Source organism: Gymnodraco acuticeps, unplaced genomic scaffold (genome assembly GCF_902827175.1).
Source record: "Gymnodraco acuticeps unplaced genomic scaffold, fGymAcu1.1, whole genome shotgun sequence".
Classification (NCBI taxonomy): Eukaryota; Metazoa; Chordata; class Actinopteri; order Perciformes; family Bathydraconidae; genus Gymnodraco; species Gymnodraco acuticeps.
The window spans coordinates 354373-376784 of NW_022992351.1; the positions used below are offsets into that span (position 1 = coordinate 354373).

Genomic DNA, 22412 nt, shown 5'->3' on the forward strand with positions numbered 1-22412 from the left:
ATTCAGCACAGATGCACTGTTGTAAGGACGATGAAACAACATTTTTGATCTCAGAGAATAGCAATAGCTCCTAACTACAAGATAAGGCCCATTAATTCAGTGGTTACCAAAACATTTTAAGACCTACACCTTCATTAAGTATGTATTACCTATCTATTGTAACTATTGATCTAGTCTTTGTTTTAGCTAAATGTTCTGAAATCACTAATTACTTCTTTTTTTTCAAATGAGTTGAGCTACTCCACAATATTTCCATCCACCCTTTGAAATGTTTTTATCTGTGTAATGTATGTATTCTCTGACACATTTTCTTTCTCATTGTTTCTTTTAGTTGGGACGAGAGCAGTTCCATCAGCAGCGGTTTGAGTGACGGCTCAGACAACCTCAGCTCTGAAGAGTTCAACACGAGTCCCACTCTCAACTCCCTTCCTACCACTCCCATTGGTTCTCGCAGAAACTCAGCCATCGTGGTAAGTCACACACACAGATGGACATCCACCTACCATCATGTTATACAGATAGATAGTGTGTGTTGGTTACACGAGCATTGATTCAGCTGTTAATCCAGTGAGGTGTTGATGAGGTGCTGAATGATGTGTCATACACTCTGTCAGTATAGAAAGGACACACGTTTACACAACAGGCAGCAGGACACTGGCATCAGAGACAAAGCCTGATTAAGTATTCTACACACACCCATTATATGTATCACGTCTGCAGCAATCAATGTTCGCCACAGCGCACATACACACATGATGCTGCGATGTTTAAAAAGGCTCCCTTTTGTTCCTTGTGTTTTTTTAACTGCATTAAGAGCTCTTTTTTGCGATAGTAATTAGGCTTATTATGAAGGTTTTGGAGTGGATCATCTGAAAATGATCAACTAGTGTGACCGTAGACATAGTTGTTGGTCATTCATGTAGAATAATCCATTCAAAAAACATAATACCATGTTATTGCTGCTTGAAGGGATTACCAGTTCAGGTTCACGCATTTCTTTAAAGGATTTAAACCACCTGATTCAGCTGATCTGGACTTCTTTTGCCCAGTTCAATCGTATAATAAGCCCCTTGAAACCACTGCTTGATATCTTTATGTTTAAAGTACCTTCAAGTGTACTTACATACACTATGTGAGCTGTAATCTTAAAAGATTGCTGTGGAGCCTGGAGGTCTTGGGACTCATGACCTTAATGCTTATAAAACAATCTCCTTGAGGTTCTTTAAGGCTCATTGGGAGCTGTAAAGGTTCCAGACAGTGTGTGTGCTTGTGAGTGTCTGATGTAGGTCACACCTCCGCAATGTGGCGGATGTAGTAGGATATAAGAGAAAGAGAGACAACCAGAAATGGAGGGAAATGGATAGAGTAATAAGCCAGAGGGAATCAGTGTAACCATGGCAACTGAAGTACAGGGATGCTGAGCTTGCTGGTATTTCTCTCCTCCTGTATTTTGAAGGACAGGTCTAGAACGACCATCTGCACACACACAGACACACACAGACACACACACACACACACACACACACACACACACACACACACACACACACACACACACACACACACACACACACACACACACACACAGGGCCATCTGCAGTCCTGCATCCGGGCCAGCGAGCCGCAAGAACCGGGTTGCCTCCCTCCACGCCTGGTTGCAGTAGTCATAGCAACCATAACCCCCCCCCTATGGCATCATTACCATGGCAACCAAGCATCACCTCATCATGCACCCCACATTGTCTAATACACATGGCTCAATGCTCTCTCGTCATTCTCAGCTCACGGCTTTTTCTTTGTCGGTTTCTCTTCAGCTTTGTGTCCGGAAGTCATTCTTTTGTCTACATTTCCTCCTCTTTATCACGCCACCTTTTCCCTTTTTGCTCCTGTTGATTTTAATTCCCTCAAAGGCAGCTCTGGCTTTACATACATTCCTCATCTCTCCCACATATTGCATAATGCGCTCAAAAAAGGATATGCGGGGGGGTGGTGAAAGACAGGGGCTCTAAGAAGAAAGGTTTGACGGAGAGAGTGAAAGCCAGAGATGTGTGTGTGTGTAGGTGGTTCAAAAGCCGAGATTTCCTCATTTTGCACATGTAGGTGGATCAAGTAATCAAGTTAACATACCTTGTTTTCCCAGTACCTCTTTTGTGTGTGTGCGCCTATCTGCCTATAAGTTTATATTATTATCATGTTATTCCACGGCTGGACAGATGTCTATCTCGTCCCTGCCTGTTTCAATAATCAGGGAATGTGTGTGAGGAAATGACAGTGTTTTATCAACAAGGTCTGGTCAGACAGACAGACAGACACACACACACACACACACACATACACACACACACACACACACACACACACACACACACACACACACACACACACACACACACACACACACACACACTGACACACACACACCCTTACTCAACTCTGTTCCTCAAGTGATGTGAACCTGCCCATGGGGTCTATTGGTTTTAATAAAAAAGGAATTCAGCATATGAGTCCTCATGAGAACGGCTGGGTGCAAGGGCCTGAACACGCACACACACCTCATGAGGCATTGTTCAACTGTCAGTCTCCTATAGGGGGGAAAATAATCTACCTCTGTAGTCATATCCGTCCCTCCTATCAAGCCTCACATACTTAAACAGGGATTGTGTGTTTTGTATTTTTTTACAAATCTAAACTGATTTCAAGACTGAATGCTTCCCAAAATTAGTTTTTACTCTCTTAAATCCTTTGTCGTTCATTTCAGATGTATTCACAACTTACACACACAGAAGACCCTGACTCAATAATGTCCACACAAAAGAGTTTCTTTGTTCACTCGGTTGGACATGCATTTCTGCTTAGAAAGCATCAAGATGATGCGAAACTGCTTACATTAAGTTAGGACTTCAATAAATACACAATGTTTTGCATACATTTTCCAATGAGTTGTTCCATTGGCTCATTCTTTCCAGTCTCCTAAACTAACATTGATTGTGTCAGAGAATGACTCAGAAACATCCAAGAGAAGCCAGATGTTTTAGTTACTAAAAAACGTTTACTATAGAGGTGGGGTTTGGAGTACTACACTTAAAAATGGATATTGTTTTATTATATTCTTACCAGTGGCACACAACATTTTTTATTGCTTACCTGTAATATACTGTTCCTGAATAGAAGAGATATACAACACAATAATGGCTCTTTGTTCTCTGTGTACAGAAGTCAGACTCACTACTATATATAATGTTATAATATAACATTTTCTTGTCACAGTGTCTCTAAGCATCGGTCTGTATTTGTCATTCAAGATGCGTACAGATACAGAGAAGAGATCACTGGTGGAGAGTGGTTTGTCCTGGGACGCTGACGATACCAAACCCGGCCACAAGAGCCACGGCAGCAGCGTCTACGATACTGGAAGTCTCAAATCTGAATCAGCCAATAAATGGAAAAAGACACGGACACCGGGAGAGGGGCTGGAAGGAGGGAAGGGCGAACTGAAGAAACCTCACACCCTGGGTCACGGAAATATGTTGAAGAAAGGAAGAAACCCACCTGTGGGAGTCACCTCGCCGATCACACACACCTCTCAGAGCGGGCTGAAAGTGGCAGGTGAGAGGAGAAACACACATGCACACACTGACACAGTGAGGTGTAATATATATAGCGCGCTGAGACAATAGCTAAAGGCAGAAGGACCTATAGGTATAGTTTCATAACTTGAGCACACTGACACATTGGCTGTCTTTTAATATTCCCCTTACTCTGGCAGTCTCACACCCCCGCACAGACACACTCTCTGTCTTTGTCCCACACATTCATCCACAGCTGCAGCCCACCCTCCAGGCCTTTAGAAAGTGGTGCCATGTATCAAACGCCCATCACCACCCACCCCCTTCCTGCGAACTCACCACACACACACACACACACTCACACTGCACACACTGACCATCAGTGTGTTTTTTTCGTCCTATTGGTCCAGCCTTTCCTTTATTTTTGTACCGGACAGAGTGAATTTATAGCGCTTAAATAAAGGCCTTGTACCCAAAACAACTGGACCAGAGACAGTGTGTGTGTTCATAACAGGCTTCTGTGTGTGTAAGTGCAGACCCATTTGAGATTGTGCCAGCCTTAAAGAGTGTCACCCATCGCACTTAACACACACTCTCAATCACCCGCACAAAGAGCACAATAGTGCCGATTGTGCAGCTGCTTTTTAAGCACACCATCTGGGTGCTGTTTACGTTAACACACACACACACACACACACACACACACACACACACACACACACACACACACACACACACACACACACATACATACACATGTACACACATAATAGACAACAACAGGATATGAGTTGTGCCAGTCTAGATATATTGTGTCTGTGTAAACGGCCCTCTCTCTGTGGGACTGTCCTGTGTTTGCACTGCCAGCTGTTGAACTGACAGATATGCCAAACAAGTGTGTTGAACCAACCTGTGATCTGTGTGCCCGCCTGTTATTGTTATTAATGCAAACAGTTTGAATCTGCCACCAAGGCTATTCATTCTTTCTGCCACAGAGTTTCAGACTAATTAATCAGATGATGAAAACAAGTGAAAGCACACTCACAGGTTGATCAGTGTGGAGGAGCAGCAGACATTCTTAGATAGTTGGAGACAGTCTCTACAGCTCATGCTGGAGATCAGTTTATTGCTGAGGTTTTGCTGGATTCTGTGTAAATATGTGTGTGTCTGCATTTCTGCCACATTGTAGGAGACAGAGTGTGAAAAGAAGACACTACATTTATAGGGATAGATAAACACTTACTGTATACTAATTCCATAGTACATTGTTTGCACTATATACAGTACTAACCATTAGGGCTGTGCATCTTCACTGGTCTCTCGATTCTATTACGATTATCCTGTCAACGATTCGATTCAATTCGATATCCCGATGCATCCCGATGCATCACGATTCATACCAATGCGTTGCATCCTCAATTTTCTATATTACTGCACATGGCTTATTTTTCATACATATGAACTCTCTTTTTATTATTTAGAAAGTGCTTCAGAAATCAATAACATAAATGTCTTGACATTCATTTATAAACCAAAATAAATGAATTGTATAGGTCTAGCCTCCCTATATCTGTGTGTGAAGTTGTTCCATCCTCAAAAACAAAAAAATAATGCTTCTGCAGTCTAGCTGCAGCTTCTAGCAACGGTCTTCTGTTAAAAAAGGACACTGAATGTCCTGAATGTGGCATCACAAACAGGACTTGAGTCTGAACACAGCAGACAACAGGAGTATTTACAACAGCATATAACAACAAAAATACTGCATGTGGGTGCACACTTACATTCTCTGTTTTACTGTTACATAAATCCCATGAATGTATGAGATTAAGTTAGCTTCATTATATCTCAGTGATTAAGTGAATAATAAAGTTTCTATCGGGTCACTATCATACGGAGCCCTGGAGGGTTCATAGAGAGAAAAATAAATAAAACGTGGCCACGTTTTACTTTCTCGTGCGCACGCTTTAGTAACTCGTGCGCACGAGTTAATAAAGCGTGGCCTCGTTTTATTTAAATTGAGGGATTCCTGTCCGTGACTCACAGTATCTGCTGCCCACAGCTGTTTTATAGAAGGAAAACCTCCTTCACTTTATGAAATCTCAGCGGCACCAGTGGCCTGTACTACGAAGCAGGATTGGCTATTTACACTATTCATTCATGAAGTATGACGCTGCGCTGTCAGCACGCGTCTCCATGTTTGTGATTGGTCAAATGTTGCTAACCCCGTCCCTTTCACCTGAGCGCGCTCTCAGCCGGACAGAGAAACCCTGGTTGATTTACTGAGTTGATAACCAGCTTCGTAGGACCGCTTATCGACATCGCGTTTGTTAGGGTCAGTTAAGCCGGGTAAATCGAACATATTCAGGTCCAGGGTCTGTTGAACTGGCTTCGTCGTACAGGGCACTGGAGGCAGTAACGTGTAACTCAGCAGAATCTGAGAAGAGCAGCACCAGCTTCAAAGAGCTGTGCCTTTTACTGTTTACTTCACTGCGTTTCCCTTCATTAGAACCGCTGAATAGAGATCGAGGCTGCTACGTTTAACCACACACACCTATACACACATCGAACTACCAGAGTATTCCCCCTCGCTTTATGAAGGAGATGTCCTGTCACCGGGGCGCATGATGTGTGTGTGTGTGCTCAGCTCCGCTCTGTGTGCGTGTTCGTGTGTATCCGACACCACCGGCATTTGTTTTCAAATTACCACGAACAGTACTTTAAACAAATCTGGTTCCCCATAGTTAAGTGTATTCCCAAGTGAAAGAAATGTGTTTAATCTTAATCTCGATGTGCACCGGAACGAACGATACTATCATAAACAAATGCCCCCCCCCCATACACACACACACACACACACACACACACACACACAAAACGAGGCCATGCTTTATTAACTCGTGCGCACGCTTTAGTAACTCGTGCGCACGCTTTATTAACTCGTGCGCACGCTTTAGTAACTCGTGCGCACGCTTTAGTAACTCGTGCGCACGAGTTACTAAAGCGTGCGCACGAGAAAGTAAAACGTGGCCACGTTTTATTTATTTTTCTCTCTATGAATCCTCCAGGGCTCCGTACTATCAGCCTGTCACTCATTATTTTCAGGGAGGGGGCGGGGTTTGGAGGAACAGAGGAGACGGTGATCGCGGAAGCTTTTTTCCTCCTGCCTTCACAAACTTTACACACGTATATATCGTCTGAAAATTGCTAGAGGACATTCATACTTTGCAATCCAAGACTTAATTAAATCCACCAAAAACCTGACATGATTGTAACGCGATTATTTAAAAAAAAAAAAACATAAATCCCTGTGCCGCAGCGACACGGAGTGATTCAGAGCGGGTCCTTCTGCTGTTGGTTCTGGACTGGTGTTCTTGTGTTAGTGGATAAAGCAGACTGCTCCGTGTTTGGTGTTACTGTACCGCTGTCACGTCTGTTCCCTGATCTCTGCGTCACCGACCAATTTGATATTAAAGTGACAGAAAAAAAAAACGTTATAGTAAAGCCGCGGCCGGAAAATCAGGAAGCAACGTTACTACGCTATAACCGATTATCTTCCGTCACTGCATCGAGACCGAATCGTCCACGTCCGCATCTCAATGCATCGTAGAAACGATTATTTTCAACACCCCTACTAACCATATGGTTTACTTTAAAGTCGTATTTGCATTAGTTTGGTTTATTTTATGTAGAGCTGTCAGTGCTGATGCATCAAGTATCTTTCACATGCTCTCGCACTGACACCTGTAGGTACATTCAGCTATCCAATAAATGTTTACATACCTCTTACATAGACACAAATAAACTGTATCTTAACAACCACAAATACAAGTACACACATGTTTATGGTGTTGATGGAAGATAATGTGGAGTCTAGAGCTAATGCTCTCCCTGGGAAACTGCTGTGAATCATTTACAGGAATATGAGTGTTTGTGTGTACCGGAACATCATTTCATACTGCTCTCCCTTCTACCACAGTGGCCTTAAATAGAAGAAGACTTAGAAAGGTGAATATAAATTAGCCAGACAGCAGTGTTAGAAATGTTACGCAAAGGATTTCTCTATCTGTCTTCAGTTGTCTATCTCCTCAGACATGCAGGCCCCTTGCGTTGAGACGTGTGGTGAATCATGGTGTCATCTTAACACCATGCTGACTGTGTCAATCTGCGAGCTTCTCCATCTCCACAGCCAGTGTCAGTAAATCAGGCTTCATTTATGTCAAACTTAATTTCTACGCCTGGATTCTGTCACTTTGTGTGCTAGCTTCTCATTGCCCTTTTGGCAGTGTGTGTTTCAGCAGCTAATGTTCTTGGAACGTGCAATGTTGCGGTTATACGAGGGATTGAGTTTATTACTTGACATGTAAATTCAATTTTCACATCTACAAAAGAACTCCAAGTGCAGTGTGGTCAGTGTTACATTCCTATAAGATCCAATCACAGAGCTGAGTGTGTGTGGTATATATGTCTGGCCCTTTGCGTGTATATTTTGCGGGCTTTTTCAATACCCTTAAGTGACTCCAGATGTCCCAAGGAAGCACGCTGGTGGGTCCCATTCAACAGCAGTTCTTTGACTCTGTTAATGCCTTGTATATAAACCTCTCATAACAACTCCCATTAGATACAAATTAAGAGCGTGGGTAGTGAAGGCTCGCAGTTGGGTGGGCGGTGCATACAGCGCACATCTGTCTAATATTTTTTTTTCTCATAATAACTTCCAAACAAGTCCAGTAAGTTAGCCAACTGGGAAATGCACAGATGGGAACAAAACCACATTATTTTCCTTCAACCTCCTTTCCACAAAGTTATCACGCACTCCGCCCTTTTCCCCAAAAGACATCTCAAGAGTGGAGAAACTCAGTTATACTGGGTGTTTCATGCACTTTTGTGCCCGCAGACACGCTTCATGAATGTGAACATCAGTTTTCCACAGCCATGCTGCTCATGATAATCTCGGCCCTCTGCAGCTGTGACACACAGACGTGCACTTACTGGAGAGCCAGAGAAAACAGTTTTAGTTCATCAGGATGGAAAAGAGGAGTAACCACATGATAACAGTGTGTGATGGTGAAACTGCCTGAAAGTCCTGCCTACTCACTGTCTGTCTGCTCGGACAGGGATGTGTTTTTATCTGGGACAGTCAGACCCTGTAGGTGGGTAGATAAGATATCACTTCCTAATATGGCTTGGTTAGTCTCACTCACCAACAGAGTCTGCTCTGGTTTTAAACTTTTCTAATGTTTTTTCCTTCTCTACCTCTTTAGGTACCGTAAAGTCAGATGGGAAGCCAATGGATAAGTCTCGGTTGGCAGTGAAGACCTCTGGCCTTCAGCGCTCCTCTTCTGATGCCGGTAAAGAGCAACAAAATGACAGCGGTGCTGGTGAGCAACGTAAACCTCCATCCGGCCTCCTCCGGCCCTCAACTGGTGGAAGCTTTGGCTTCAAGAAGCCTGCCACAGCAACTAATAATGGCACAAACAATACTAGTATGTGTGCCTCTGCAACTGTGGGGAAGATTCCCAAAACGTCGGGTATTCCTGTCAAACCAGTGGCGGTCGGGGGTGGTGGTGGTGGAGGACGTAAGACGAGCCTAGATGTTTCAAACAACGACCATAGTGGTTTTCTGTCTGCAAATGCCAGGACGTCTCTCCAGTACCGCTCTCTGCCTCGTCCAGCAAAGACAAGCACCCTGACTCTGACTCGGCCCAGCTCAGCTCGCCCGATGAGCACCACCATGGACACCAGCTCGTCGCTGACCAAACCGCCCCATGGCTCCCGGCTCAAAGAGCCCGCCTCGGGGATTGGTTCAGGGTTGAGTAAGGCAGGTGGTCGTGGGATCCATAGTCACGGTCCTGTCAATCAGACAGACAGAGAGAAAGAGAAAGAAAGGGCCAAAGCCAAAGCTGTAGTGTCTGACTCTGAGTGTGGAGGCGGGTCTCTGAAGGGTAGCCTTACTCAGACCCCCTCAGAGAACGAAGGGAAGCTACAGGGCCTGAGACCTCCCAGCAGTGGGAAGGGCCTGGATCTGCCCTCACCCAACACACACAGGTAAAGCTTGTCATGTATTAACACAGAATACACAGTATGTGGTGAAATATATGAGTATTATTCAACACAATTTCACTTATGGATGTGCAATGCTTTACATTGTCTGTTTTTGTCTTTAGATTATCTGGGATTCGCAGCCTGGCAAAGCCTCCATCAATGGCCCAACTTGACAAGCTGAACTCAAACAGTCTCGAGATGGGAATCCAAGACTCCCTTCCACCCAAGATCCCTCCGTACTCTAAGCTCCAGGACCTGGCCAGCTCAGGAGGCAGCTCCACGGGCCCCTGCCTGACCCCCAGCCCTGCGCCTTTACTCAATGTGAACTCTTCGGCCTGCTTCTCAGGCTCAGGGACTGGGTTGGGGCCCCGGCAGGTCTCCTCTCTCGGGGTTCAAGGGGGCGGAGGGAGCACCTCCCCGCTGCTCTACCCTCGTCTGTCTGGGCTGCATCGCAGCATGGAGTCACTGCCGCTCCAGATGAGTCTAGCCCCAGAGCGCCAGGGAAGGGAGAAGAAGGGGGAGAGGGAGAGTTTGGTGAGGGGCTACACCACATTAGAGTCCCGGCACAAAGATAGACATGAAGACAGAGGCCCTCCGGCCAGCTGGAGCTCTGGAAGTAAAGTCTCATTGTGTCTCACGGACAGGTGAGTTTCAATAGTCTGCACCCTCAAACACATTACTTTGACTATATACTAACTGTACATGCAAAGCAGATGTTTTGTTGTTCCTTTTTGTAATGCTGCTATGTACTTCCACCTACTGGTCAGCTGAGGAACTGCACCCACATTATTAACTGTTCAGGGAGGCAGCAGTGATCAGCGCAGCTCTTTGATATCTTATTAATTGTAATTTATGCAACAATCATGCACATTCCCCCCCCTCATTCAGTGGGCACGTGGAAAGGCTATTCGTTTGGCATCATCACTCATCATGAGATGATAAATATTGGCCAAAAGATAGATTACGGTTTAATTAGAAGGATTAAAATCATATTTACATTATGAACGTACACAACAAGTTAAGGCAAACACAAACACACACACACACACACACACACACACACACACACACACACACACACACACACACACACACACACACACACACACACGTGCACACTCTAAGGGGTTTGTCGGCTATTATTACTACAGGGCTATTATCAGTGTTGTACAGGCCCCAATGACTTAAGTCATAATTACGGGCTGACACCAGCTGTCTGCCAGTTGTGCGGAGCGTCTTTGTGCCTGCTGCCTGTTTTTGAGAGTTTAATAACTCCCTGTAGCAGTCGTTAAATCATGTCATTGTTTAATCTCCACAGTTCTCAAAGAGACAGAAACACACTGCCAAAGAAAAGTTTAAGGTAAGAGGACACACACACAAACTCTTATACACCGCACTGTCATGAACTGATAGTTTGAAGCAATTTTGACACAGTTTCTTAATTGCACACAGAAAGAGAAACAATGGATCCTCAGTTAATGACAGATTGTGTTAATCCTCATCATTCCTGTCACTTTAAAAAAAGAATCTTCAAACCTTTCAAAATGATATTTCTGTGGAAAGACATTGTCTTTCCACAAATGTATACATACTGTTACTGACTCAAGCATATGAAGGCAGTATATCAAATGTAATAAATAGATATATGAACAATAACTTTAACTCCTACGTATTCATACATGGATCTAAGCTTTTAACATGATGTGCCAAATTCCAGTACAAGACGAGATCTTAAATTAAGTGTATTTATTGACTAGGAGGGACACTGACTTTCCTCTTTATCTGTGCACTTTCAGCGTTGAGGAGGAAGGGAAGGAGAAAGGAGAGAGGAGACACTCTCATACTATTCTCGGTATGGCCGACTCGCTCACTCTTCCACTTCTGTCCTCACCCACCTCCCTGCCCCGCACCTCCAAGACCAGTATGGGTGAGTCTAATCATATGCTCTGACACATTTACCAACTAAAATAGCATTACACTAGTAATCTATTACATGTTTAACATTGCTAACTGTCTTCCCTTCGCCCCTCTGCTCTCTCACTAGTACCCAGCCCTGTTGGCGGACCTCCGAGGATGACCCGCTCCAACAGCATCCCCACACACGATGCCTCTCTGGAGCTGTGTGGAGCCTCTCCACTCGGCAGCACCATGTCGCTCGCTGAACGCCCCCGCAGCATGGGAATGGTTCGCTCCGGATCCTTCAGAGACAAGGAGTCAGACGAGGGTGAGCCCACTGAATTATTTTGAAGTCTGTTTATGTTCAATATTATTGTGCTACTTAGTTTCCAACTGGTTAATTGTTTTGTTCTTTTTTAGTTCATGGGTCTGTACTCTCACTGGCATCAAACGCCTCATCATGCTACTCCTCGGTGAGTGTGGGCAGCATGCAGAATCAGGTAGCTAACCCCAGTATGTGATATGTTTGAGGTGTATTTATGTGTTTGTATATGTTGTGGATGCTTGTGTACAGTGATGATTTCCTCTCGTTTCACACTTTAAAGACGCCCTCTTCTTCTCTCTTCTCTTCTCCTCTCCTTTTGTCTAATCTAACATATTTTTATTCCCACTGCTTTCGAAGGCTGAGGAAAGGATTCAGGGAGAGGTAAGCGTGTTCTCTCCAGATCTTTCTTCTTCTTCTCTCTCCTCCTCATCCATCACTCTCATCTCTGTTGTCTGTTGGAGAACAAGTCTGTCCTTAATCTCATAAACAACATCCACTCATGTCACTTGAGTAATGTCAGCCACAGTAAGCGTCAGTAACCTTTTTTTTCTTGATAATTTAACTTGCCCGTTTTTTCCTCACAGCAAATCCGTAAACTGAGGAGGGAGCTGGAATCGTCGCAAGAGAAAGTGTCTAACCTGACCACACAGCTGTCAGCAAACGTACGTAATGTTGGTCAACTTTATCAAACAATGGCAGTTTTCACATGCATTCATCACCCGAAGAACTGTTTCCCTTTGTATTGGTCCCTAGTTTTCATCTAAAAGATGTAAAAATGTAACTTAATATCTTTAGGAAATTATATTTCTTTTGGAAACCTTTTTTTAATCCATGGGGGCCTGGATAATGCTAACCTCCTTCAGAACCCACTTATACCATTACACACACACACACACACACACACACACACACACACACACACACACACACACACACACACACACACACACACACACACACACACACACACACACACACACACACACACACACACACACAGGGCACACAGGGTGCCTTGCCCCTTTTCTCCACTCGACAAGGTTGTTTCTTTACGACCACCCTGTCAGCATTTTCATTGGTCCAAGTGCAGCAATACAGCGCAGCCATTATGCACTGCTTCATGCAGCACACATCAATCAAGTGTGTGTGTGTGTGTGTGTGTGTGTGTGTGTGTGTGTGTGTGTGTGTGTGTGTGTGTGTGTGTGGCTGTGCAGTTTGACCTCATTATGCGAGGCCATTGAATAGGCAAAGCAGATGCTCAGATCTCACTATGATTATGTTCTGGATTAATGACTCGGCTGTATGCATATTTTACTGTTTTAATACACTCTATAAAGGACAGAAAAAAAGTCATTTTCCTTTCCTCTTTTGTGTGTGTGTGTGTGTGTGTGTGTGTGTGTGTGTGTGTGTGTGTGTGTGTGTGTGTGTGTGTGTGTGTGTGTGTGTGTGTGTGTGTGTGTGTGTGTGTGTGTGTGTGTGTGTGTGTGTGTGTGTGTGTGTGTGTGTGTGTGTGTGTGTGTGTGTGTGTGTCAGAGAGAGATTAGGGAGGAGGAAAATGTTCCACGGGAGACATCCTGTTCAGTCATTCAGCACCTCATATAAGTGGGATAAAGGGCAGAGGAAATCTATTGAATCTGTCAATTTCTATTTTAGTCTTCCTATACTTTATCCATTTATTAATGTAATGATGCTTTCAAAAATGTGTAATTTAAATGAAAAACAATACCTATTATAGAAAACGACTTCATTAAACATTTGGTGAAAACATCAAATTATAATTTTTGCCTTTCCTGTTTCCCAAACAGGCAAATCTTGTGGCCGCCTTTGAGCAAAGTTTGCATACGATGACAACCCGGCTGCAGAGTCTGTCAATAACCCAGGAACAGAAGGTAACGTCATCCACACTTTAACATAAACCTGAATTCCAGCTGCATTCCACCCCTGTGCCCGTCTCATGAACACTCAGCAGCGTGGGGCTAACATGGAGCGAGATGACTTTGATCACAGCCCGCGGAGAGGATCTGAATGTGGGTTAGAGGCCCAGGCTGCAGTCCCACAGGCTGACTTAGTGTGAAAGGAGGACAGAGGATCAATGAAAAACAACCTTCCCTTTAGGCTAAATGATAAGAGCAAACAGCTAGCACATGCACTCACACCAAACATCACATTCCTGCACCCTTTGTATCTGTTTTGCAATGAATAAATTGATTAGCGCCCGAGGCAGTGTTCAGTGTGTGCATAAATGTGAGGAGTCTCTCTCAGGGTTTCATGCCTTGCTGCTCCCACTGAAAGACCAGTCTAGACCATTCCAGAACAAGTCTTTGTTGTTTGTGCCAGCTGTGCACTGACCTGAGCAGCTCAGCCTGGAGCACAGGCTCTTTAACCTTGAGGAGATGGGCCGGGCGCCTCTATTTAGGGTGGAGTGGGATCGACTATAGCACACATTAGCAGCACAGAGAGGCTCTGTTGTTCTGGGCTCTTTGTCCTTTTGAACTGTTCACATTGTGACAGGGATCTAGCCGACCAGGTGTATGAGCTCATACTGTGGGTTTGAGTTTTAGCGCATAACACAGGGTTCTGACAGTCATTAAAAACCTGGAAAAGTCATGGAAATTCAAAATGCTAATTCCAGGCCCTGGAAAAGTTATGGAAAACAATATTTTTCCCAAAGTTTTGGAAAAGTCATGGAAATGTAACCAAAGTTGCATCAAATATAATTTATCTTTTATCTAATCGCCGAAATAGTAATACTATAATGATAATAAATACTGTATCGTATAGTAATGAAACGTAAAATGGCATTTAACTGACGAGGTATTTTGCTGGTGAGAGATTTTAGTTGCTTTAGCGTGTAGAAGCTAGTAAGCCTACTATTTGATTTGTTTTAGATAGGCACAACATGTTTCATGTGCAGACCTTATTTTCCTGTTCCATGTTAAAATAAACCATTTTCAGTGGTACCGCTGAGAGAGTACTTTTTTTGGTCATGGAAAATTAGATAAAGGTCATGGAAAATCATTGGTGAAAAAGTGTATGAACCCTGATAACAGAAACATCCAAAAACATGAATCCTCCTCAAAATATAGGATCAGTTTTCTTCTTAAAATAATCCATTCATATGTTTAAATCAAAAACAAAATGAATGTGTATCACACTTGTTATTATACAAATACATTGTGTGGGGAAATGCTACATTGCCATTGCCAGACTGCAATAACATTTCAAACCTATGTAAAAGAGCTATTTAGATTACTGGATTCATTTCTTAAGGATAATAAGTACATCCTCAGGTCTATTTAAAATACAGTGCAGTGAAGAGAAAAAACTACACATTTTTCAAAATGAAAAGCAAAAATCTATTCTGCTTTATTCAAAAGAAAAGTGGTAATGCTGGGTTTTGCAAACAGATGCATGCATGGCTCCATCCTTCTCAAAGTCACAATCATTGACATTGATTACATTTGTTTGTGTAGGACTCAGAGCTGTCGGATCTGAGGGAGACCATCGAGGCTCTGAAAGACAGGAACGATGAAGCCCAGGCTGTCATTCATGGAGCCTTAAACACAGCAGATAATATGACAGGTTTGAAGATGAAACAATTGATCTTTCTCTTTTCTTCTGTCTTTATGGACACCTGACTTTGTCTCTGTCTTATATATATACAGTCCATGGTCTCTGCACATTTGGCTCTTTTAATGTTAAGTTTTCTTGCTTACCAGAAATGCGGATTCAACGTCAAAACTCATGTGAGAGCCTCTCCAGTCTCAACAGCCTGACCAGTATGTCGAGCGTGGGCAGCTTCAAGGATCAAGAAGCAAAAAAGAAGAAGAAAAAGAGCTGGGTAAGAACGCACGCTGCAAATAAGGCAGTGGTTTACTCTCACAGCCTTGTGTTTGTCGATGCTCAGTTCATTCTCCGTAGTGATAATGACATAGTAGTAAGTGTGACCAGCTTCTCCTGTGTCATGTTATTTTCTGTTGTAGGTCCTTGAGGTGAGTGCAGTCATTGTGTCGCTATAAAACCTCTTTCCTCTCATAAAGCATTATGCACCATCTAAAATTGAAACACAATCCTCCATAGCCCTCCATCTCTGCTCATTGACTGCCTAAACAACTGATTGGCTGCGTGTTGTGTGAATATGAATGGGCGGCTGTAATTCAGTTAAAGTGGCAATCAGCAGACATGACGTTCCATAAAAAGAGCTTTGGTTTAATCATTAAATGTATTAATTGCCATCGTCAATATATGTATGTCTTTGTTTACACCATGATTTATTGTGTATTTTGTCTTTTATTCATATTTTTTACAACCATAACCCTACTGACCCCAAAGCTGGGTGCTAAATCGACAAAAACATACACCTAATATAACCTGACTGCAGAACTAAGTGAAATTTATATTTTCTCATTTTGAGCATTACATTTATTTGTTTACTTCCAAATAGTTGATATACCACTGTCTTGTCTGTCCTTTAAATATGAAGTCAGTTAGCTTAGCTTAGCATAAAGACTACAAGCAGGGGGAAACAGCTAGCTTGGCTAAGTCAAAAGGTAACAGAATCACCTGACCACACATTTGTTTAATCAGAAATCAAAATGAAAAAATTTAGATGTGATTCTGCTGGACATTTTTTTTGTGCAGGCTAGCTGTTTCCTCCTGCTTCCTGGAATTATGCTAAGCTAAGCTAATTGCCTTTTGCTTCAGCTACATATTTAATAAACGCAATGCACTCATCTCCTTCAGAGTAAGAAAGTAAATAAGTGTTTCCCAAGATGACAACATTGCTTTAATGTTTACCATGTGTGATTAACAAACATCTATATATTTGTTTACCTCTTAGTAAGTTGCACTAATTAACTGAATATTAGTCAAATGTTGTCCCTGCTTATCTCCACGTGTGTAGCTGAGGAGCTCCTTCAACAAGGCCTTCAGCATTAAGAAAGGCGCCAAAACATACTCAGACATTGAGGAAATCGCCACTCCCGACTCCTCGGCTCCGAACTCTCCAAAGATGCTCCATGAGGGGGGAGAACAAGAAGAAATTGAGCACTCATCACTCAAAACCTCAATCTCTTCCACCTCGTGTGTGTAAGTACACAAACGTTACTCATAGCTCAATAGTGAGTTAGACAGTTTAGCTTCATGTGTGTCTGACCCTGATGAATGCATCGTGTCCCCTTCAGGATCATGGAGACTACAGACGAAGGAGACAATGAGGAGGCGGCGGTGTCAGATCTACGCTCAGAACTCTGGGGGAAAGAGAGAGAACTGACAGACATCCGACTGGAGGCCTTGAGCTCTGCCCATCAACTGGAGCAGCTCCGGGAAGCCATGAACAACATGCAGGTTTGTAAAGGCTCTATGTGCATGTTATATTAAGTGTTTTCCATATAAATGATAGTTTAATTTTTGTGTTTATACAACTTGAAATTCATGTTTTGGCCTTCTGACGTCCTAGTCAACGGTGGAAAACCTAAAGGCGGAGAATGATCATTTAAAGACAGGCTCTGGTCCCACTTCCTCCACCTCGCAGCCTTCAGGCCTGGCCTCTCTCCTGGGGCCCTCGCTGAGGCAGCCAATGAGCATGTCCCTCACCAAGTCCTTCAGCCTCAGTCTGAATGATTGTAAAGATCCAGGTAAGAGACACAAATTACAACCTACTTCAGCTCACGCACAACTTTTAAAAAGTTGTATTTTTATACTCCTTTCATCACTTTTTCACCTCACTCTTTCAGATGTTTCTCCAGTCGACACATTAAGCGTGTCCTCACTGCGGGATGAGGTGTGTGCACGAGTGCTTGTTTGCATAAGAGATCAAGCAGAGGTAAACTGAATTATTTTCTTACATTATATACAATATTAACCGCAGCTTTATATCGAACAGCATGGAGGCTTCACTCTTTCCCTCTCTCTGCCTCTGCAGGACAGTAAGCAGCAGCAGAACTTCTACCTGGGCTCAGTGCCGGTCAATGCGAGGACTGACTGGTCCTGTCTCGACTCCCTTATAGTTAAAACCTTCAAGGTAAGTGAATGCTTGTCCTCTCTCACTGTTTCAACATGAATGGTTCTAACAAATAGAGTTGTTGTGATTTTAGAAATAATTTCTTACTTCTTTTCTTTGTTTGTTTTTTGTTGCCAGGACTACCTAACTCAAGTGGACCCCACTTCTAGCCTGGGTCTGTCCTGTGATTCGCTGCACATGTACCAGCTGACCCAGGGAGTGCAGAGGTTGATGGGAGGGGACAAGCCTCAGGCCTCACCTTATCGTTGTCTCAGCAATGGTTCAGCTCAAATTCTTGTCTCTTTGAAAGGTAAGTGATTGTCTCCGGCTGATAGTGGAAACCCTTTCTGCCCTTAATTGTGTTTTACTTTGAATTGATCTCCGACATTCAAAGCAGCGACTGGTGTTGAAAAGTCAGTTTTGATAGTGCGAGAGAGAGCTGTTTTTTGCACACATTTCTTCTTTTGGCATATTGGGTCTTTATTTCCTATAAATGTATTTGAAAGCATGCATGGTTAAGAATGTTCGGACAAACAATAATCAAAAATGGACATTGTGGTCAAAACATACTCTGTTGATTGTAAGAGTTCCTATGAGTGCAACAATAAGTTAGGTTTTATAAACAGCTCCTGCTAACCATTGTGATGTCCTGTGATATGTATTTTATGAAATGTTTCACATTCAGGTGACTAAACAGTGATACAATGGGGGGGAAAGCCTATTTAAAAAATAGTGATACAAACAAGTCTGTCTAGATGTAGGCAATTCAAAAACAGACATTATGGTTTTAATATGAAAGTGCACATAATCAGGGCTGCACATAACTGGTGCGCAGGTGCGCATGCGCACCTGCGCCAACAAAAGAGCACCGTGTCATTTGAAAAAAGGCGCATTTGCGTACCAACATTGAGAGAGAGAGAGAGAGAGAAGAGAGAGAAGGGAAAAGAGAAAAGAGAGAAGAGAGGAGAGAGAAAAGAGAGAGAGAGAGAGAGAGATACATATATTTGCGAGTTGCATATGAACCTATGATATGAACTCAGGGCCGGCCCGTAGCACTGGCGTAATAGATGTTCGCCAAGGGCGCCAGATCTGTGGAGGCGCTGCGCTGGCATCTCTGGGAGGGAAAAAAACATTTTTGACCGTTGGTGCTCATCCTAATTTTCGGCCTTGATGTAACGATATTCACAATTAAGTAATTGTAACACCCTTTTCACCCCGGTTACACGTTTCATTTGCCCTGTACGATGGGCGCTGTAAGTGATGAAAATGGGGGATGTTGGCTTATCTGGCACCCGCAGCTCACAGCCAAAATGCGAGGGAGAGAGGGAGAGAGGGAGGGTGCACCGGTTCCAGCGCTGTTGTTATTAGAATCTGGTGCTAGCTGCTCTAACGGATATAAGAAGAAGATGTTTCTACAATAATGTGGAGGGAGAGTCCTCTCCAGTCAGACTGAGAGGCTGATAGGCTACTACAGCTCAGTGAGGTAAAGGACTCTGAGTGTTTAGATAGTTAACTTTAGTCTAAGTTCAAACGGTTTGGTCACAATTTATGTAAACACATATTTCCAAGGCACTCCTTTATAATTATTGGGATAAACAGGTTTTAAATCATTCCAATGTATACTATAGGACAGTAACCAAAAATATCCTTTAAAACTGGAGAGATACAAACAAATGCATAAATAAATAAATGTTAAGGTAAAATAAGATATGAATGAACAACATAAATACAATAAGTTACATTCATTTGTTATTGGCTATGGTAGGTTATTGGTTATGTTCACATACTTATTTGATTACATCCACTTGTCTAAGATGACAACAGAGACTTTCGACCCAAACCCAGCTGTTGACTTGTGGATGCAAGCAGCTAATCGCAGACTCAACCAGAGAGAAAGAAGTAGGCCTACATCATCAGCTACCATGTCTGACAGAGAGGAAGACAGTGAGGAGAACAGTCAGGAGGGGAGTGATGACAGCTTGTAGGATTACTGGTCGTGCTAATGTTGTCTTGTGTTCGCCTCTGCATGTGTGTTCTGTGTTCACCTCTGCATGTGTGTTCTGTGTTCACCTCTGCATGTGTGTTCAGTGCCGTGTGTCTGGCAAATAAAGTCAAGACCCCCTCAAAAGTTACGGTTTATTTCATTTTAAGGATGAGCACCAAGCAACATCTCCAGGTGCTCTTTTGAGAACCAGGGCAAAAAAGTGATGTGCACCCCTGCACATAATCTTTAAATAAAGGGCTAAAATATGAAATGTATGTTTTTTTTTACAATTTGAAATCCAACTGTTTCTCCTTTCTTGTCCCTTGTGTCTGCCTCTCTCTAGGTCTCAGAGAGAAATGTGTTGACTCACTGGTTTTCGAGACTATGATTCCTAAACCGATGATGTCGCACTACATCAGCTTGCTGCTGAAGCACAGGCGTCTGGTTCTGTCGGGGCCCAGCGGGACAGGGAAGACCTACCTGGCTCAGCGCCTGGCCCACTACCTCCTGCAGCGCAGCCGCACAGACCTGTCTGAGGCCGACCACGAGACCTGCCTCCTCGGGAGCAGCGCTGCCGTCACCTTCAACATGCATCGTCAGTCACAGAAGGTAGCACCTTACTCAGGATTGTTTGATGTTATCTTGCTGTCTTTTTTTCTAAACAAATGTGGATTTGTACTCACAGGAAATGTAAATGTATTGTCGTTGCTGTCATAGGAGTTGCAGTTGTATCTGTCAGAGCTTGCCAATCAGATAGACAGAGAGACTGTAGGAGAACTGCCGCTGGTTGTTATTATAGATGACATCAGTGATCCAGCTAGCCTCACTGAGCTTGTCAACGGGGCACTCACCTGCAAGTATCACAAATGGTGAGTAAGATCAGACAGTTACAGAATGTTTTTTAAAGAGTTGAAATAAAATGTAATGAAGCTACATAATTTCCTTTGTTGATGTTTCAGTCCTTACATCATTGGGACAACCAATCAGCCTGCCAAGATGACCTCTAACCACAGTCTGCACCTCAGCTTCAGGTGAGCACAAAGGCAGAACATTTTTTAACCTTACTTTGATACACTTTAAAATACAAAATGAAGCTACCATATGAAGTAAAAAATAAACTTTCTTGCATATGACCACAGGATGGTCATTTTCTCCAACAATGTGGAACCTGCTAACGGCTTCCTGGTGAGATACCTGCACCGTAAAGCTGTGGAAGCGTACCAGGAGAAGGAGCAGGACTCCGCACGCCACCAGGCTCTCCTCCGCGTACTGGATTGGATCCCTCAGCTCTGGTACCACCTCCACACCTTCCTGGAGAAACACAGCACTTCAGACTTCCTCATAGGTGAGAAACAGTGGACACAGGGTCGGTTAAAGGTATCATATGTAATATTTCTGCATTTGATTAAAAAAAATCCATCATCAATGGCCAAAAAAAACCTATGTGATATATTTTGGTGTTGTGTACTTACCAAAATATTTCTTTTAATTAATAACAAATTGAGAAATGTGTACTTTTGACAAAATAATTATTTGGTAACACATCTCAGCATTGTGGTTTTAAGAATGTGCCAGCATTATACTTTTTATTAAGTTTAATAATGCAACACCCTGCTTTGTTATACCTTTATTTGAGAGAGCGCTAATCTCGGATAACAACCTATTGTGAATCAAAAAGAAAACATTTAACATGAAATCACTGACCATGAAATGCTGCCTCCCCCAGGTCCCTGTTTCTTCCTGTCATGCCCAGTGTCAGTGTCAGAGTTCAGGCAGTGGTTCATTGACCTGTGGAACCACTCCATCATACCGTACCTGCAGGAGGGATCCAAAGATGGCATCAAGGTGAGCACACATACAGAAACTGTCTCCTCCAAAGTGTAACATTAGTGCTAACAACCAGCAGTTCCTTCCTGTGCCTCTCTACATGTTGTCTTACGATGTATTTCTGTCTCAGGTGCACGGGCATAAGGCAGTATGGGAGGATCCAGTGGAGTGGGTGAGGGGGACTCTCCCTTGGCCCAATGCACAGCAAGACCAGTCCAAGCTCTTTCACCTACCTCCCCCCAGCATCGGTCCAGCCAGTGAGGAGAAGAAGGCCCCCAAAGATACACCTCCACCCAGCACCCTGGAGTCAGACCCACTGGTAATATATTAGGTTTCTGTTGAGAGGGGGGACTAGTTAGAGCAGGGGAGGCATAGGTATGAGGTGTCTGATGTCAGATGACAGTCAACGAGTCTATCAACAGCAAACTATTTAGGAAAAATGTGTGATGACAGACTGAACTGAGCAGCGCTTAATGAAAAGCAGATCAACTACGGCTTAGCTCATTTGCATTGGCAGTATAATGCCCTGCTAAATTGAAAAATTGAAAAGATTCTAAATGAACTGACCCAGACAGTTATTTGCCACTTAGTATCCTTCTATAAATAAATACAAAATTGATCAGATTTCTATCAGTTTGAATTCATATTGGTTTTGTTGTTTGGACAATAAAACCAGTTTAAGCTGTCCCAGACAATTATGATGGGCTGTTCACTATTTTCCGTAAAAATAACAAGCCAAACAGTTCCCTCAAAATAAAAGAATGTTTTTAA

At 43.2% G+C, this 22412-nt stretch overlaps 1 protein-coding gene across 5 annotated transcripts in view; it reads left to right on the plus strand.

Annotated features, from left to right (window-relative positions):
* The window catches only part of LOC117541982 (neuron navigator 1-like), a 95424-nt gene that overhangs the window by 70400 nt on the left and 2612 nt on the right, over window positions 1-22412 (plus strand). Inside the window, exons 8-32 of one of the 5 annotated variants that reach the window (XM_034209378.1) lie at window positions 332-470; window positions 3303-3606; window positions 8828-9611; window positions 9731-10252; window positions 10927-10968; window positions 11405-11535; window positions 11653-11832; window positions 11925-12004; window positions 12187-12210; window positions 12414-12491; window positions 13635-13718; window positions 15303-15411; window positions 15549-15670; window positions 16733-16917; window positions 17013-17175; window positions 17288-17465; window positions 17565-17653; window positions 17753-17851; window positions 17969-18140; window positions 20158-20423; window positions 20532-20683; window positions 20774-20845; window positions 20954-21159; window positions 21541-21659; window positions 21772-21960. In XM_034209378.1, coding sequence (XP_034065269.1) covers window positions 332-470; window positions 3303-3606; window positions 8828-9611; window positions 9731-10252; window positions 10927-10968; window positions 11405-11535; window positions 11653-11832; window positions 11925-12004; window positions 12187-12210; window positions 12414-12491; window positions 13635-13718; window positions 15303-15411; window positions 15549-15670; window positions 16733-16917; window positions 17013-17175; window positions 17288-17465; window positions 17565-17653; window positions 17753-17851; window positions 17969-18140; window positions 20158-20423; window positions 20532-20683; window positions 20774-20845; window positions 20954-21159; window positions 21541-21659; window positions 21772-21960 — 4489 coding nt within the window. The remainder of the gene's footprint in view (window positions 1-331; window positions 471-3302; window positions 3607-8827; window positions 9612-9730; window positions 10253-10926; window positions 10969-11404; window positions 11536-11652; window positions 11833-11924; window positions 12005-12186; window positions 12211-12413; window positions 12492-13634; window positions 13719-15302; window positions 15412-15548; window positions 15671-16732; window positions 16918-17012; window positions 17176-17287; window positions 17466-17564; window positions 17654-17752; window positions 17852-17968; window positions 18141-20157; window positions 20424-20531; window positions 20684-20773; window positions 20846-20953; window positions 21160-21540; window positions 21660-21771; window positions 21961-22412) is intronic. The other 4 variants (XM_034209379.1, XM_034209381.1, XM_034209380.1 and 1 more) reach the window with 4 other exon arrangements.